We start from the raw sequence: 19379 nt of genomic DNA, 5'->3' as shown, positions 1-19379 counted from the left end.
AAAGCTACATGCTGTGCACCAGCAAAAGTCAGTTATTCTCCCCATAAATTTAAGTCTTTCACAGTGCCTGGCATGTTTTTCGAATATACAATCATTAAATAAAAATTATGGCTTTTCTTGCACAGGAAAGATAAAAAGGGCCGTGATTCAAAACCTATAACTGAGCCAAAGAAATATGAAGAATCACCCACTCCTGTAAGTCATAGAGATGGTGTCTTAATTGCTAAATTTTGCCTCTCTGCAATGTAGAATTAAACTCTTCCTTTGAACTAACACAAATTAAGGATTGTTACATTTTCAGTTACTCATAGCTAATAGTATGATCCATGTCATATTTTCAAAAAGCTGGATAAATAATTTGGGATTCAAGGTCTTATGGTTAATTATGGATATGGATGATCAAATGGAATGTTTGTCAACTTTCAGCTGCTAACTGGAAGCTCAAGGTTGGGATGCAGTAGTTTGCAAGCATTCAAGGCTTGACCATTGACCTTGGAAGTGGTTCGATAAGTTGATATCCGAGAGCATTCTGCATCACTGCCATCTTTTAGAGTAGTTGCCCAGGGCAGATTTAAAGTCATTCCACCCATTCTAAGGCTGCTTCCTGGAGATCTCTACATCAGGTTCCAATTGCTGCTATTTGCAAGGCTGTCATATGGGGCAATCCTCAGATGTTCACTATGCATTTAGATTTGACTGCTCCATCTGATGCTATCTGACCAATTAGTCCTGGCATCTATTGAAGCTCCTCCACAGGGGGCTCCCTCTTTGAGAGTTACACCACTTTGAATCATTCCTATGGTGTACACCCTTTATAAAGTGTAATCTGATCCATCCAACCTCCCAGGCCCTGCAGGGGTTTGGGGTTAGCAGTTTGTTACAGGATTTAGCTTCAAGTTAAAATGAGCTGGCATAACAGTTCAGATCCTGGGGCTTCATCTGAATGTACAAAAAGTTTTTTTTTAAATTGTCATAACACTAGTTAGAGGACACATTTGGAGCAGTTGGCTTATTTTTTTTTAAACTGCTTTGGAGACATAAACTTCGTGCCAGATTTGTAGTAAGCCCTTCAACTGAAGAAATTCTTCAAACATTGCGAGGGGCAGAGTTGAAATTCATGTCAGCAAGTTGAGGCCATAAAAGATATGTGTTGTTAGTCCTTTGCTAGTACAGAACTTGAATATTGCTGAAAATAAGAGACATGTTGTTGAAGCTTTTCGTCTTGCACTCATCAGGACAATCCACAAGAATACCAATGTAATAAAGTTGTTTTCCCTTGCACTTGGTATTCTTGTGGATTGTCCTGATGAGTGCAAGACAAAGCTTCAACAACATGTCCCTTATTTTCAACAATATTTGTGTTATTGGAGAATGAAAGCCCACAGGCGATGAGGTGTTGTGTTATGAAAAGGGATGTTGAAAATGATTAATCAGATTCAGTAACTGATCGAACAGTTGTTCTAACAGAAGTATTGACTCTGAGGCCAGTGTTCCTGTTGTCTGGTGACACTTTCTAGAAAGTGCATGTGTGGACACTGGGTGAGGACGGGATCAGGCTTGGCTGTGTTCCCCACCCCACAATAGAATAGTGGCTTCAGGCTCGTATGAAACATGGTCCGTTAGGTTAAGTCCCAGAATGCTGCAGGTGCCTATGAGGACATTCCCCAGTAGCAGTAAGACTCGGCAGCTTCGGGAGAGGGGAAAAGAATCTTTGAGTTTAAAGTTGTGCATTGCAGCTAAGTATTTATCCTGTCTCGTCTATTTGTTCTGCCTTTATGTAGAAATTCAGCTCAGCCAGCAAATATGCTGCTTTGATGATCGATGCTGATGAAGACGACGACAGTACAGACTAAGTTCTGTTTGAGGAAAACATGTCACTTTCCCCTTTTCAGAGAACTGAAAGAATGAACTTCAATTAAAATGTGACCGTTAACAACCCACATGGCTTACATCTCCCGGAACTTTTTCTTGCATGCTGCTGCAGCCGTTGAACGTTAAACCTATGGAGATTTCATCTACCACTTAAAACATGTCGGCCTCAGGCTATTGAGAAAACATTGTGTGCAGTAGTTAGAATGGTATTTTACATTTGAATACCCCTCTTTTTTTTTTTGACCTAAGCCAGTAGTAGGGGTTGGCAAAAAAATTAATAGTGAAAGCACTGGGCCATGGATTGAGAGAAATTATAACTGTCAGTGCACTTTTTAAGATAAACTAAAACAAGCCAGTGCAATTGGTGCAAATAGTTTTCACAATTTTGGTTCCCCTTCCAAAACTTCAGATGGTGTTTTAAAAAAATGTTTAAAATTTAAAAAAAAAAAAATGGGATTTGGGCCACAGTCAGCCAAATGTGTTTAATTCCTTCTCTTTTTTTCTGTTCTTTCTACCACCACGTCCAAATGAATCAACCTGTTACTGGGACTAATCTTGAGTTTCTACAACTGTCCGTTGACGTTGCTGAATTCCTGACAATTTGTTTTTCTTTTTTCCCTGTAAATTTGGATGGGTTATGCTCTCCTTGCTGTCCATCAGATTGCTGGTATTTCTGTCTTCAAGTGAGACTATCGTTGGGGCCAAATCTGCATCTCTGTGCTCCCATCTGTAATGTGCGTTGGGGTTAGTGGCCAATAGTGGTGTGTTTCAGAATGTCTGATGTTGAGTATCTGAAAGCAGGAATACTGCTCGTGTGCAAGCCTGTCTGAACAACATGCACGTATACTGCCACATGAAAATGGTGATCATCCTTGCACAAGTTGAGATCTAGACATGCTATCGTTACTAATGTCAGATATCACTTGCAGCCTAATTTTAACATTTTAGTTTGTGCATCTCTATGATCTAATCTTAGTTTTTTTTGAGATCCTTTCCAGTAAAATTTGGAAACTGTTAATTCGAGGCTTACTCAGTTGTGACACTGTTTTGGTTATATATGTATGTACAAGCTAAGACCTCCAAACTAATAGAATTTTATGTGCTGATCAAAATTAAATTTTATACATGAAAGTGAATTAGACAAGTGCACGTCAAATATGTATGAACATACTGGGATCAGTTTTTGTTCTGTTCCTACAGCTTTCACACGCTGATCTTGTAAGTGTATAAAATTCCCTCATTGTATGTATAAGGATATCTAGCTGCAATCTGAAGTCCTAGACATTTGCGACATCACTTTTTAAAAAAATTGTTTTGGCTTGCAAATGCCGGACACTAAAAGGCTGTTGATAGTACTGATGCAGCTGTTACAATAGAAACTGTACCACTACACCTGATAAACTAATTCCAGTTTCCATTCAAATAATTTAGGACTATCTCCAGCTACTTTCCCAGCAAACATGAGTTCACAGGACATTACCCTTAACTTCAGTACCTCTGAAGTAGTCTCACGCAGGCTGCAATAGCTGGTGCAGTTGCGAGTGCTGTTCCAGAGTGAACATTGAAAGGAGAGCTTAACACTGTCTAAACTGCTGTACTTGACCTGAATGGAAAACATTTCCTGCAAACCAGTAACCCTTCACAGTACAAAAAACAAGTATGTATTTAATCTTCATTTTTTTTTAATTCACCGACCTTTAAACTCTGTGATTTGTAAGGTAACAGACATGTTCCATTTTACATCAGTCAGCTCAATCTGGTTAAAAGCCAATGCCTATTCATGAAGGTAATCACCTTTTTTGTCTACTTGACAACGCCTCCTAGCAGAGCTGAAAGGGCTAAAATTCTTACAGCTCACAGTGCAGCGCTGTGTGTTTTTGCAACACAAGCATTTTGACAAGATTGCATTCCTTTACTGAATTTTTAGGTGATCAGATTCAGGCTTTGGAAAATTCATTTATTGTGAAATGGTTGCCTGCCTTGAACCATTTGCTAACTTTATTTGGGGCATAAACTACATATTTTAGCAATTGATAAAATATTAAGATACAAAAGGGCTGCAATTAGATCTGAAGTTCTTTTCAGTCACATTGGGTCTGGAAGCCATTGGAAACGTCAGTCCTGAGTCTCTTGCTTTCCTCATTAGAAAAATATTTGCATGATTCTATTTAGTTTGAAGGTTTGTTTAGTGCAGGAGCAACGAGATGACTGTGGTCACCATTGAAATGTATGTGACTCAAGTCAGAACCAGTGATCAGGACCCTTTGAAAAGCAAGTATATAATGTGACTATGATAAACAGATTTAAGAAAAACAGTTAAAAACCAGCATCTTACTATCATTTGGAGATCAGTTTGATCCTGTTTAATGTACAGTACTGATTTACCTGCTCCCTCGCAGTTAAAAATGGACACTCTTTACAGCTCATTTAAGCCCCTTTAGTCTCTCGCCCACATCTTATCTGCTCTCTCTCCCCACCCCATAGCAGACGGTGTTTTGCTCTTTTACCAGACTTGGTGTCATTTTATGGCTGCAGTGGTTGTACTGATATTAAAGCAGTTTCATTTGGTAGGAATTCATTTGCTGAATTCATAGTATCAGCTGAAAGTATTTTGATGGGCAAAAATCGGAAACCTTTGTGTATAGTACATTAAAATTGGCTGGAAGAAATCTTAAATTCAGAACTCTGAAGTTCTTGGGTTATACAATCCAAAAAAAGTCTGTCTCTTGAAATTGAGCTTTAGACGCAGGTATTTATTGGTAAGAGTCATAAATGAGCCCTTCGCCCCCCCCCCCCAATTATAAAAGAATTTAATGAATTAGTTTACACATCACACATTCGGAGGACTTATGTAAAATTTGTATAATACCTTCTATTAAAAAGATTTGTACTCTATAGTCTGCTTTCCAGGAGATGTCTTTTATTATCATGTATAATGCCCCATCAGTTTTCCTTCGAATAAACTAATCTTTGGAATACCTTCACTATTGCTGCTGCTTCATTTCTGTGGAGTACACTTCATTTTGTCTTTTTATAGTTTACTGTGACTCGATTCCCCACAGTGAAGAAGGGTCTGTGCCAGCATTGTCTTTCTCTCTTACTCATCTTTTGAGTGAATTTTGAGGTGCTGGATGGTGCAAGGTTTCAGGGCTGGAGAGCTTTTATGATTCGAGCTTGCTTCCTAAAGCTTTTACCTGTTAACACCACAAAGCACTTTCAGTCAGGTGTCCACATTCTCTATGATCTGACACTTATTTATCTATGGCACACTATAGCCCATATACTATCTTTCCCTTTATTGTTGGCCACACCAGAGACACTTCGTAACAGGCTAAACTATCAAACTTCACAAAATAGAATTACTTACAGAAACAAGCAACATTGGAACAGGAGAGGAATCTAAGAATTTAGTGCCAAATGTCTTCTAACCATCATGATGTGTAATGGTGATGCAAGAGACAAATAGGATCTAAGGGTAGAAAGCACAAATGCCAGAAAGTGATAGTTCACGTGTTATTCGTACTATTGTTTTTATATATAGTCTAATTGGCCTGTAACTTATTTTGTGTTTCTGCCAATAGAGCCAGCATGCTTTGTCCACTATAGTACTCCTGTTGTCTGGTATTGTAGTTACACTAGCCTTTCTGGTGGCCCAACAACTGTGGCTATCCAGTCGTCATCTCGATGAGCACATACCCCAGTACATGCTTATCTTTTAGAGTCTTTCTGAACCATGCCATCTTTGATTGTACTCTTGACCATACTCTTGGCATCTGTATAATTGAAAGTGGCAAACTCCTTTGATACTTGTGGGATATCTCTTAAGCAAATCAATGGTTAGACACGTTTTTAATCCTAGTTTTGTGGGTTAGCTTGTGTGTGGCAGATGTGACAGTGTCACTTAACATCTGTATCCACCCATTTGTCTCGATGGTACAGGTTAGATCGAAGCTATTTGGCACTAGTTCACAATAATTGACAATAGTTCACGTTATTCATCAGTGTGTAATCTTGCAGGATATAAAACTAAAACCCTGATTGGATTGTCTCAATGGAGAGCCTTTCTTGAGTTAACATTTCTACCAATGTGTAGGCTACATGCATTGACAAGAAAACTAGGTCGTGCCTGTTTATCAGGTGCTATGTGGCCTCTGAAGGTTCCAAAATGGTGGACAGGAAGCATGTTGCCCACCATATTGCCTGAGAACGAACGAGAGGCGTCCTTTATCCACTCTTGCAATGGTAGGGGCTGAACTCCTGCAGGACCCTGCTGCAACGTTGGTTTGCCCTGAAAAAGTCAGTGCTGACTGCACTCCGAAACCAACCCTAAAGATTGCCTACATCTTTAAAAATAAAAGTAAGTAACTTACTATGCTTACCATCCCGAATGCTGCTATTGTCAGCACCAAGATCTTTGACTTCCAAGCCCTGGCTCCAACATCAGATGACCTTGCACCCTTCTTCCTCGAGGCCCCCTCTTCTCCTCCCACACCCCCCCCCCCCCCAAAAACCATGATCCCCCTTCAATCACTGCCTCCCTGAGGCTTGATTTCTCACCCCCGCCTCCTACAATGTCGTCGTATGAAGTCTGAGGACCAATATCTGAGGCTCCCTGGACCTCAACATGAGTGGGTGCTCCTGAATTTCTCCCCTTAAAACCCAAGATTGTTCACTGATTCCTGACGCATACGGCTCCTCCAATATCTCTGCTCGCTCTTCTAAAATGTTAATGAATTAGGAAGTTCTGTGGCATTTTGTGACTAGTTTGCATATTAACAAAATTTGGTAGTGTCCTAGGATACCAGGCCAGTAAAAATGTTCAGCATTTGCAAGGTGTATTTCATCCTTGATATCCTGCAAGTGTAATGTCACATGCTTCTTTGAATAAATCATAAAGGAACACCTGTGATAGCACCATCTGTGTAATCACTTTGGTACATGACTTTCAACTGGTTTTGATCACTAATTAAAACAAAATCTTTTCCGCAAACATAACACCGCTATTTCGGGTTGAGACACTCATGCTATGCAAGGTTCACTAATGCCCTGCAGGGGAGGAAATCTGTCATCCTTATCTAGTCTGGCCTAAATGTGGTTCCAGACCCACACTTGGTTGTATCAAACTGCTACAGAACAGTCAAATAAGGAAACCGGATGAATCACCTGGCATTGACCTGAGCACTGGAAATGACAAAGACACACCCTTCCCAGTTAATTCTAAAGTCCTCCTCGCTAACAGCTGGAGACTTGTGCCAAAATTAGGAGGGCTGTCCCACAGACGAGTCCAGCAACAGCCTAATATAATCATACTCACCGAATCATACCTTACAGCCAATGTCCCAGATTCCATCACCATCCCTGGGTATGTCCTGTCCCACGGGCAGGCCAGACCACCAGAGGTGGCAGCACAGTGGTATACAGTCAGGAGGGAGTGGCCCTGGGAGTCCTCAACATTGATTCCAGACCCCCATGAAGTGTCATAGCATCAGGTCAAACATAGGTAAGGAAATCTGCTGCTGATTACCACTATACCTAATGGAATAGTCTAAGAACAGATCTCACAGCTCAAAACTGGGCATCCATGAGGTGCTGTGGGCCATCAGCAGCACAATTGTATTCAACCCCAATCTGTAACCTCATGGGCTGACATATCCCTCACTTTATCATTACCATCAAACCAGGGGACGGACCCGAGTTCAATGAGGAGTGCAGGACAGCATGCCAAAAGCAGCACTGGCCATACCAAAAAAATAAGGTGCCAACCTGGTGAAGCTACAACAGAGTATTGCATGCATGCTAAACAGCGGGAGAAGCATGCGATAGAAAGAGCGAAGCGATCCTGCAACCAATGGATTAGATGAAAGCTCTGCAGTCCTGCTATATCCAATCATGAATGATGGTGGACAATTAAACAACTAACTTAATGATGGGGAGCCCAGCATGTCAGTGCAAAAGACAAGGCTGATAGCATTTGCAACCATATTCTGTCAGAGGTGCCAAGTGGATAATCCATCTCGGCCTCCTCCTGAGGACCCCACCATCATAGATATCAGTCTTCAGACTATTGGATTCACTCCACGTGATATCAAGAAATGGCTAAAGGCACTGGATACAGCTTAGGCTATAGTACTGAAGATTTGTGCTCCAGAACAAGCCACACCCCTAGCCAAGCTGTTCCAGTGCAGCTACAACACTGGCATCGACCCGATTGCCCAAGCATGTCCTGTCCACAAAAAGCAGGACAAATTCAATTTGGCGAATTACTGGCCCATCAGTCTACTCTCAATCATCAGCAAAGTGATGAAAGGTGTCATCAACAGTGCTATCAAGCGGCACTTACTCAGTAACAACCAGCTCATTGATGCTCATTTGTATTCCACCAAAGCCACTCGGCTCCAGATCTCATTACAGCCTTGGTCCAAACATGGACATAGAGCTGAATTCGAGAGGGGAGGTGAGAATGACTGCCCTTGACATCAAGGCAGCATTTGACCAAGTGTGGCTTCAAGGAGCCCTCGCAAAATATAAGTCAATGGGAATCAGGGGGAAAACTGTCAGGAGTGTGATGGAATATTCTCCACTTGCCTGGATGAGTGCAGCTCCAACAGCACTCAAGAAGCTCAACAGCATTCAGGCCAAAGCAGCCTGCTTGATTGTCACCCCATCCACCATCTTAAACATTCACTCCTTCCACCATCAACGCACAATGGCAGCAGTGTGTACCATCTACAAGATGCACTGCAGCAACTCGCCAAGGCTCCTTCGAGAGCACCTTCCAAACCCACGACCTCTTCCACCCGGAAGGACGAGAGCAGCAGGTGCAATGGGAACACCACCACCTGCAAGTACCCCACAAAGCCACACACCATCCTAACTTGGAACTATATCGCCATTCCTTCACTATCACTGGGTCAAACCCCTGAAATTCCTTCCCTAACAGTACAATGGGTGTACCTACCCCACATGGACTGCAGCGGTTCAAGAAGGTGGCTCACCACCACCTTCTCAAGGGCAATTAAGGATGGACAATAAATACTGTCCTAGCCAGTGATCCTCACATTTCAAGAACAAATTTTTAAAAAGCACTACCACCACACGTGCTGGCTTTATATACTAGCATGAACTTTGTAGGTTGATCTGGGAGACAGAGGATGTCCACCATGTATAATCACAAAATGCCTGCAGATGGCAACTAATGTGTTTTGATGAGAATTGTAAATATACATCTTGTTTAAGCCATTGATGCATTCCAGTGGCACTGGAGGGCTACATATTAATGTTGGACCCCGATGACATTTAAACGTGATCACTGCATTCGTGAACTGGCCCTCTGGTACCAAGCAAGTGGCCTTCCTGATTCCAATTGCAATGTTCTCTGGTGAACTCTTACTAATGTTGCAATTGAAATATTAGCACATTAAGGATACATTATTCTTACTGTAGCACTTTTTGAAGCAAAGCCAATGAGCTGGTCATTGAATGAATCTTGTGAGGCATTTAAAAAAAAAACTCATATTGAACTAAAACACACTAAAGAAAAAGAAACAACTTTTTGTGAGCAGTCACATGAGCATATAGAGAAGCTGCTGGAATTTCATAATGTGTGGAGACCATATTGCCCGACAGAGTGTTGGGGCTTGTTGCTCAGAAAATGTTCCAGTAGATGTAGCTCTTTGACAAGGAATCAGTTTTGTAACTTACTGTGGATGCTACATTGCCTCAAAGATACTTAGCAACCCAGCTTAGAAACAACAATAAATTAAGTGCAGAATAGAAATTATGCTTAACTGATAAGCATTTATGAGGCTACAAGCAAACTCAATGGTAGTAGTGTGTGCCATTTTTCTATGTATTGCCTATGCAGTAATATTTCATTCTAGTAACTTTTAATCAACCTCCTTCCTTCTCTGGTTCACAAGGACATGTTTTTTTATTATTTCATGGGATGTGAGTGTTGCTGGCAAGGCCAGCATTTGTTGCCCATCCCTAATTGCCCTTGCGAAGATGGTGGTGAGCTATCTTCTTGAACCGCTCCAGTCTATCTGGTGTAGGTACATCTACAGTACTGTTAGGAAGGGAGTTCCAGATTTTTGACCCAGCAACAGTGAAGGAAGGGCAATATAGTTCCAAGTCAGGATGGTGTGTGGCTTGGAGGGGAGGACTTCGCAGGGTAAACAGGGCCATTGTCATTTCTAGTACCTAGGTTGATGCCAGGTGGTTCATCTGTTTTATTCCTTTTCAACTTTTCTGTCGTGATTTCAGAGGGCAGTTAAGAGTCACCCACATTGCTGTGAGTCTGGAGTCACATGTTGACTAGACCAGGTAAGGACAGCAGATTTTCTTCCCTGAAGGACATTAGCAAGTTAGATGGGTTTTTAACAAACAATTTCATGGTCACCATTATTGAGATGAGCTTTTAATTCTAGATTTATTAATTAATTGAATTTAAATTCCACCAGCTGCCGTGGTGGGACTTGAATTCATGTTAGCCTGGGCATCTAGATTACAAGTCCAGTAACATTACCACTACGCCACTGTTCCCACCCCCACCCCCCCCCAACTTTCAAGAAAGCACACGACACTTGATGGTGGAGTAGACGGAACAGACTTTATTGATATCTGGTATGGGTGATTGCAACTAGATGCACAGAATGGCTTTCAGTGTCTAGTTCTACCTTTCGAGCTCTCCGAAGAGCTGTTGAAAACCATGCTCCTTTATGCACCTTATTTTGCCTCCATCAAAAGTACATGTCACAGATAAGACCTCATGACATGTCTATTCCTGAATCCCTTGAAAACAATTTATTCAAGGAAACAGTTGTAGTTGTTTACTCCACACTATTTCCCTCAAAGAAAACTTCCTGACATAACTGTTTCAAATCCTTTGACTAGTAGGTTTATTAACTGTTATCTTTCTCTACCATACACTAGCTGCTGAGGTTATACTATAACTACCCATGTTTGATGTCATTATTGGCCCTTATTTCTCATTACGACCAGGTGAAAAAGGTCTCTTTTAGCCTTCACCTGGTCTTATTGTAACAGGGTTTATATTTTTAAGCACACTGTGTTTTTCAGCTCCCCCATGGTGAATCCTTGTTCACTGCTTTCCAATTACAAGACAAAGAAATGAGCACAAGCAGGTTTTCTTCGGTTTAAAGAAGAAAAGTGAAATTTATTAAAACTTAAACTCTTATACGGTAAACGCCTACAGATACACACCGCGCCCCACGCACGTGCAAATAGGGACAGAAAAGAGCAGAAGAAAAATAAAATGGAGAGGTTTGAGGCAATCTCTGAAGAGGGGTTTTTACTGTGCTTCGAACTCACTGTAGTCCTTGATTGTAGGTAGTCGTGCTTTCCGTTGGGGTCCAGTATTCTTAAACCTTGTTCACTGAAGGAGACTTTTCTCTCTTGGGCTTCATGTGTCTTCAATGGGTCTTCAGATCCGTGAGAAAGAGATGAGAGCAGACAGGAGAGAGATCTTTTCAGTCCAGGAGCAAACAGCTTTCTGAGTTTCAAACACTCTGTGGCAAGTTCAAATTCAAACAGCCAGTTAGTCACGTGACTAAACTGGCCTGACCAGGTCTTCTGTGTATTGGAGAAGCAGGGACTGGGTCCTTTATTCTAACACTGTCTGCTAGAATGCAAAAAAGGTCTTTCCGGCGAGGGGCCTGGAAATTCCTTGTGATAGGCCCTCTTTTCTTCTCAGCAGCAATTTTAAGTTTTAATATTCATGTGGCGGAATAATGTGTGCCTCATTCCTGGCAGGTGGGGGCCTACATGACACCTCCACATCCAGGGGAATGAAATGCGATTTGAAAAAAACCGGTGCATTTCATTACAAGGTTTGAGAGAAATATAAGATACAGAAAGAAAAACCATGCATTTCTCTCATTCATTTCCATTCATTCATCAATCTTAAAGCCTATTTAAATTGTCTTTTCTGGGTGCCAGTGCTGCTTTAATTTCTCCTTTTTGGCATCGCAGTAACCATGTAACTGCCTACGGTTTTTGTTCCTGTCGAGGTCATTTTTTTCCCCAGGAGAGTTAGGAGTGGGCGGGTCTATCCTGAACTCTCTGCATCATGCAAAGACCTTTGACTTCAGGGGATGGGTGGTTCCCTTTTCCTCTGACTGTGGGGGGAGGATTCTTTGTTAGTCTCCCCTTTGTTCTCTGGGGCACTCCTACCTGCAGGTATATGTGCAGAGTTGACTGCCCTCTCCTGTGGCACTTCGACTAGGTGAGGCATCACCCTCATGTTTTCTGTGCTCCCTAGAAGTCTCTCTTTGTCTCTGCAGGTTCCTGTAAATGCTGTTGTCAACTCAGGTGGGGTGCTTCCAGAGTCTGCATTTACACAGGAGGATGTGGGTCTAACCTTTCACATTTTTCGGGGTTGGCTGACCGGACAGTAGGGGTTTTCATCCTTTAACCTGCCTTCTTGGTCACTTTTTCTCCTCTTTCTAAATTTTTGCCAGCCGTGAGCCTGCCTGTCCCTTTTTGTTCTCGGCGGGGTTCCCTTACAGTTCAATAACTCTCTGCTGGAGGGTCCTCCTAACACCGGTACAGGACTTGGGTGTGCAGGTTTCACTGTAGGTTGGGGTTTCCCCTCAACCTGGCACATGTGGCAACTCCTGCAGTACTCCACCACATCTTTGTGGAGTTTTGGCCAGTCAAACTGCTGTCTTATGCGGGCCTCGGTCTTTCGTATACTGGCATGTACAGCCACTGTCGTCTCGTGGGCCCTTCTTAATATTTCTCCCCGGTACCTCTGTGGCACCACTAACTGATGAACCACTGTCCACTCCTTGCCCTCAGGTCTGTGAGGAGAACTCCATTTCCTCATCAGTACCTCATTCTTTAAAAAGTAGCAATCAGGGACTCCCTCTGCTTCACTTTCAGACTGGGCAGCCTGTGCTAACTCTCGCAATACTGGGTCAGCTTGCTGAGCCTCAGCTAGGGAAAATCCATTTAATTCATTCCCTGGGTCTCCTAACTTTCCAAAGGAAGTCTCGGACAGGCAGACCTCATGGTCATCTGCCTGCCAATGCAGTCTCCTCTGGGGGAGCTGGTTTGACTATGGCCTGATTCACTACACATTCAGGGACACTGCAGGGGACTGTCTCCTGCCACTGCCCTGTCTCTCTGACATCCTGCGTTCTTACCACCTTCACCCCCGCCAGATCATTACCTAGGAACAGGTCAACCCTGTCCACAGGCAAACTAGGGACAATCCCTACGGTCACCGGTCCCGAAACTAGGTCGCACTCCAGGTGCGCCCAGTGTAGAGGTACAGGCATACACTGCCCTCCAATACCATTCACCACCATTTTGGTTTTAACATAGAAAATAGGAGCAGGAGTAGGCCATTCGGCCCTTCGAGCCTGCTCTGCCATTCATTATGATCATGGCTGATCATCCAACTCAGTAACCTATTCCCACTTTTGCCCCATATCCTTTGATCCCTTTCACCCCAAGAGCTATAGCTAACTCCTTGAAAACATACAATGTTTTGCCCTCAACTGCTTTCTGTGGTAGCGAATTCCACAGGCTCACCACTCTCTGGGTGAAGAAATTTCTCCTCATCTCAGTCCTGAAAGGTTTACCCCGTATCCTTAGACTATGACCCCTGAATCTGGACTTCCCCACCATCGGGAACATCCTTCCTTCACCTATCCTGTCAAGGGTAAAAGAATTTTAGAGGTTTCTATGAGATGCCCCCTCACTCTTCTGAACTCCAGCAAATATAATCCTAACCGACTCAATCTCTCCTCATACGTCAGTCCCGCCATCCCAGGAATCAGTCTGGTAAACCTTCGCTGCACTCCCTTTATAGCAAGAACATCCTTCTTCAGATTTGGAGACCAAAACTGCACACAATATTCCAGGTGTGGCCTCACCAAGACCCTGTATAACTGCAGCAAGACAACCCTGCTCCTATACTCGAATCCTCTCGCTATGAAGGCCAACATACCATTTGTCTTTTTTACCGTCTGTTGCACCTGCATGCTTACCTTCAGCAACTGGTGTATGTGAACACCCAGGTCTTGCTGCACATTCCCCTCTCTCAGTTTATAGCCATTCAGATAATAATCTGCCTTCCTGTTTTTGCTACCAAAGTGGATAACCTCACATTTATCCACATTATACTGCATCTGCCATGCATTAGCCCACTCACTCAACTTGTCCAAATCACCCTGAAGCCTCTCTGCATCCTCCTCACAACTCACCCTCCCACCCAGTTTTGTGTCATCTGCAAATTAGGAGATATTACATTTAGTTCCCTCATCTAAATCATTGATATATATTGCGAATAGCTGGGGTCCTAGCACCGATCCCTGCGGCACCCCACTAGTCACTGCCTGCCATTCGGAAAAAGACCCATTTGTCCCTACTCTTTGTTTCCTGTCTGCCAACCAATTTTCTACCCATTGCAATACACTACCCCCAATCCCATGCGCTTTAATTTTACATGCTAATCTCTTATGTGGGACTTTGTCAAAAGCCTTCTGAAAGTCCAAATAAACCACATCCACTGGCTCCCCCTCATCCACGCCACTAGTTACATCCTCGTAGAATTCTAGTAGATTTGTCTAGCATGATTTCCCTTTCGTAAATCCATGCTGACTCTGTCCGATTCTACCACTGTTCTCCAAGTGCTCTGCTACAAAATCTTTGATAATGGACTCTAGAATTTTCCCCCATTACCAACGTCAGGCTGACTGGTCTATAATTCCCTGCTTTCTCTCGACCTCCCTTTTTAAATAGTGGGGTTACATTAGCTACCCTCCAATCTGTAGGAACTGTTCCAGAGTCTATAGAATATTGAAAGATAACCACCAATGCATCCACTATTTCTTGGGCCACTTCCTTAAGTACTCTGGGCTGCATACCATCAGGCCCTGGGGACTTATCGGCCTTCAATCCCATCAATTTCCCCATCACCATTTCTCTAATAATACTGATTTCCTTTCTTTCCTCCCTCTCACTAAGCCCTGTGCTCCCCAACATTTCTGGAATGATATTTGTGTCCTCCTTTGTGAAGACAGAACCAAAGTATGCATTTAGTTGGTCAGCCATTTCTTTATTCCCCATAATAAATTCCCCTGTTTTTGACTGTAAGGAACCTACATTTGTCTTCATCAATCTTTTTCTCTTCACATACCTATAGAAACTTTTACAGTCAGTTTTTATGTTCCCCGCAAGCTTACTCTCGTACTCTATTTTCCCCTTCTTAATCAATCTCTTAGTCCTCCTTTGCTGAATTCTAAACTGCTCCCAGTCCTCAGGTCTGCTGTTTTTTTTGGCGAATTTGTATGCCTCTTCCTTGGATCTAATGCTATCTCTAATTTCCCTTGTAAGTCATGGTTTGGCTATCTTTCCCATTTTACTTTTGCGCCAGACAGAAATAAACAATTGTTGCAATTCATTCATGCGCTCTTTGAATGTTTGCCATTGCCTATCCACCGTCATCCCTTTTAGTAACGTTTTCCAATCCATCATAGCCAACTCGCGCCTCATACCTTAGTAGTTTCCTTTATTAAGATTCAGGACCTTAGTCTCAGAGTCAACTACGTCACTCTCCATCTTGATGAAGAATTCTATCATATTATGGTCGCTCATCCCCAACAGGTCTCGCACAACAAAATTGTCAATTATTCCTCTCTCATTACACAATACCCAGTCTAGGATGGCCTGTTCTCTAGTTGGTTCCTCAACATATTGGTTCAGAAAACCATCCCGTATACACGCCATGAATTCCTCCTGTACGGTATTGTGACTAATTTGATTTGCCCAATCTATAGGCAGATTAAAGTCACCCATAATTACAGATGTTCCTTTATCGCATGCATTCACTGCACTCTCTGGGGGAAAGGTCAGGCCTTTTCCCAGTAAAAAGGATCTAGTGGCCCCTGTGTCCCTGAGAATCACTATGGGCTTGCTGACCCCACTCGAGGGGTATGGGGTTACTTTCCCTTCAAACACAAAACCCTGATAACCAGGAATCCTATTAACTTTTCCTGCACTGGCTGTAGTAAGCTTCCTGGGTTGCACTCTTACTGCAGTTAAAGCCACAGCTTGTTTTCCATCAGGGTTCCCTTCTTCACTGAGTGGGTGTGTCCTGATTAACCCTACCTGTTTTCCCTTTAGTTTCCAGCAGTCAGCTTTTAAATGTCCTGCCTTATGACAGTGGAAGCACACAGGTCTCCGGGTCTCACTCTTGCTCACAGCACCTTCTTTTTTGGCTGGAGGAGGGCCCCCTGTGTCTCCTGCTTTCCTTTCGCTTCCAGGACTGCCTGGGCGCATATCACCATCCCACCCTTTGTCCTTTTCGGATTTGTAGGGATGATTAGGAAAGGTTCTCCCCTGGGAAACCGACTTATAAATTAAAGCAAACTCATCTGCCAGAACGGCTGCTTGCCGGGCTCCCTGAACCTGCTGTTCCTCTACATGGGTCTTTATTGAGAATGGGAGAGAGTTTTAAAATTCCTCTAACAGAATAACTTCTCTGAGATTCTCATAGCTGAGCTGTATTTTAAGGGCCCTCAACCACTGGTCAAAAGCCAGCTGCTTACTTCTTTCAACCTCCAGATAAGTTTGATTAGCTTGCTTTTTAAGGGTTCTAAACTTTTGGTGGTAGGCTTCAGGTACTAATTCATATACACCAAGGATAGCATTTTTGGTCAGTTCATAATTTGATGAACTCTCATCTGGCAACAAGGAATAAACCTCATGGGCTTTTCCAGTTAGTTTGCTTTGTATTAAAAGGGATCAGGTCTCAGCTGGCCATTTTAGCTGCCTTGCCAGTTTCTCAAAAGACACAAAAAACGCTTCCACATCTTCCTTATTGAATTTTAGAATTAATTGAGCGAGTTTTAGCAATTTTGTACCCAGCCCTGAATTCTGCTGCTCCATATTAGCCATGCTTTCACTGGAGTTACTCTGTCACCCCCTAGCTAACTCAAGCCGCTTCAGCTCTCTCTCTTCGGATTCTTTCTGGAATATTCTTTCTCTCTCTCTCTCTCGTTCCTTCTCCTATCTTTCATTTTCTTCACATTCCTTTTGGAAGGCTCTCTTTTTTTCTTCCCGTTTGTTCTGGAAGGCTCTCACTTTCTCCCTCTCTCTTTCCTCAAATTCAAGTTTCTTCTGTTCCAATTGTATTTTTGCTAACAATACCCTGTCTGAGTCTGCTTCTGACCCCGTTTTTGCCTCTTCAGGTTCAAGGGAAAATTGGTTGGCCACTAACCTTAGGAGTTCAGACTTCCTAGCCTTGCCACATACAGCGATCCCACACTGCGCAGCCATTTTTCTCAACTCCTCCATAGACAGTGCTTTTATCTTATCCTAAGTTACTGCACCCTGGCTTGGAGAGCTACTCGCTTCAGTTGCAGACATGTTAGTATTCAATGACACACAGCCACAAGAAAACCTGTAGTAATCTTGCTCTTTTTTGATTGGGAACAATTTTGCTTCCCACTTCCAATTTCACTCGTTTGTCTGTGGGTAAAATCCCGGACGTTAGCACCCAGATTTCTGCTACGACCAGGTGAGAAAAGTGTTTAGGGGTCTTTTCAGCCTTCACCTGGTCTTGTTGTAAAAGGATTTAATTTTAATTTTAAACACACTGTGTTTTGAGCTCCCCCCTTGGTAAATCCTTGTTCACCACTTTCCAATTATAAGGCAAAGAAATTAGAACAACCAGGTTTAAAGAAGAAAAGTGAAATTTATTCAACCTTAAACTTAAACTCTAATTCGGTTAATGCCTACGGATACATACCGCGCCCCACGCTAGCATGCATACGCGATACGCACATGTAAATAGAGACAGAAAAGAGAAGAAAAATAAAGTAAAAAAGTTTGAGGCAATCTCTGAAGAGGGGTTTTTACTGTGCTTCGAACTCACTGTAGTCCTTGATTGTAGGTAGTCTTGCTTTCTGTTGGGACCCAGTATTCTTCTTAAACCTTGTTCACTGTAGGAGACTTTTCTCTCTTGGGGTTCATGTGTCTTCAATGGGTCTTCAGATCCGTGAGAAAGAGATGAGAACAGACCGGAGAGAGATCTTTTCAGTCCAGGAGCAAACAGCTTTCTGAGTTTCAAACACTCTGTGGCAAGTTCAAATTCAAACAGACAGTTAGTTATGTGACTAAACTGGCCTGACCAGGTCTTCTGTGCATTGGAGAAGCAGGGACTGGGTCCTTTGTTCTAACACTGTCTGCTAGCATGAAAGAAACATCTTTCCGGCGAGGGGCCTGGAAATTCCTTGTGATAGGACCTCTTCCCAGCAGCAATTTTAAGTTTTAATGTTTATGTGGCGGAATAATGTGTGCCTCATTCTTGGCAGTTGGGGGCCTGCATGGCACTTTGCACAGGCATTTCTCATGTATTTAGCTCATTCAAAGAGTATATTCAAGACTGAGATTGATAGATAATGGAGGAGCCCAGCACATCAGTGCAAAAGATAAGGCTGAAGCATTTGCAACCATCTTCAGCCAGAAGTGCTGAGTGGATGATCCATCTTGGCCTCCTCCTGAGGTCCCCAGCATCACAGATGCCAGACTTCAGCCAATTTGATTCACTCCACATGGTATCAAGAAACGGATGAAGGCATTGGATACAGCAAAGGCCAAAGGCCCTGACAACATTCTGGCTGTAGTCCTGAAGACTTGTGCTGCAGAACTAGCCACGGCCCGAGCCAAGTTGTTCCAGTACAGCCACAACACTGGCATCTACCTGGCAATGTGGAAAATTGCCCAGATATGTCCTGTCCACAAAAAGCAGGACAAATCCAATCCGGCCAATTACCGCCCCATTAGTCAACTCTTGATTGTCAGCAAAGTGATGGAAGGTGTCATCGACAGTGCTATCCAGCGCCACATAAACAGCAACAACCCACTCACTGATGCTCAGTTTGGGATTCGCCAGGACCAGTCAGCTCCAGACCTCATTACAGACTTGGTCCATTGCCCTTGATATCAAAGCAGCATTTGACCGTATGTAGCATCAAGGAGCCCTAGCAAAATTGGTGTCAATGGGAATCAGGGGGAAAACTCTCCACTGGTTGGATTCATACCTAGCACAAAGGAGGCCAATCATCTCAGCCCAGGACATTGCAGCAGGAGTTCCTCAGGGTAGTCCTAGGCCCAACCATCTTCAGCTGCTTCATCAATGACCTTCCCTCCGTCATAAGGTCAGAAGTGGGGATGTTCGCTGATGACCACACGATGTTCAGTACCATTCGCAACTCCTCAGATACTGAAGCAGTCCGTGCCCACTTGCAGCAAGTTCTGGACAACATTCAGGCTTGGGCTGATAAGTGGCAAGTAACATTTGCGCCACACAAGTGCCAGGCAATAACCAACTCCAACAAGAGAGAATCCAACCATCTCCCCTTGACATTCAATGGCATTACCATCGCTGAATCCCCCACTATCAACATTGACCAGAAACAGAACTGGAGCAGCCACATAAATACTGTGGCTAGAAGAGCAGGTCAGAGGCTGGGAAT

At 43.2% G+C, this 19379-nt stretch overlaps 1 protein-coding gene across 3 annotated transcripts in view; it reads left to right on the top strand.

Annotated features, from left to right (window-relative positions):
* Positions 1 to 4856, top strand: part of eif4ba (eukaryotic translation initiation factor 4Ba) — a 54335-nt gene extending 49479 nt beyond the window's left edge. For 2 of the 3 annotated variants that reach the window (XM_068024764.1, XM_068024763.1), the window contains exons 14-15: positions 126 to 195; positions 1782 to 4856. In XM_068024764.1, coding sequence (XP_067880865.1) covers positions 126 to 195; positions 1782 to 1853 — 142 coding nt within the window. In that variant the 3' untranslated portion in view covers positions 1854 to 4856. The remainder of the gene's footprint in view (positions 1 to 125; positions 196 to 1781) is intronic. The other variant, XM_068024766.1, reaches the window with a different exon arrangement.
* The last annotated feature ends 14523 nt before the right edge of the window (positions 4857 to 19379 follow it).

Source organism: Heterodontus francisci, chromosome X, assembly GCF_036365525.1.
Source record: "Heterodontus francisci isolate sHetFra1 chromosome X, sHetFra1.hap1, whole genome shotgun sequence".
Taxonomy (NCBI): domain Eukaryota; kingdom Metazoa; phylum Chordata; class Chondrichthyes; order Heterodontiformes; family Heterodontidae; genus Heterodontus; species Heterodontus francisci.
Note: the sequence above shows the minus strand (reverse complement) of the source record. Positions and strands in the feature narration are given on the sequence as shown.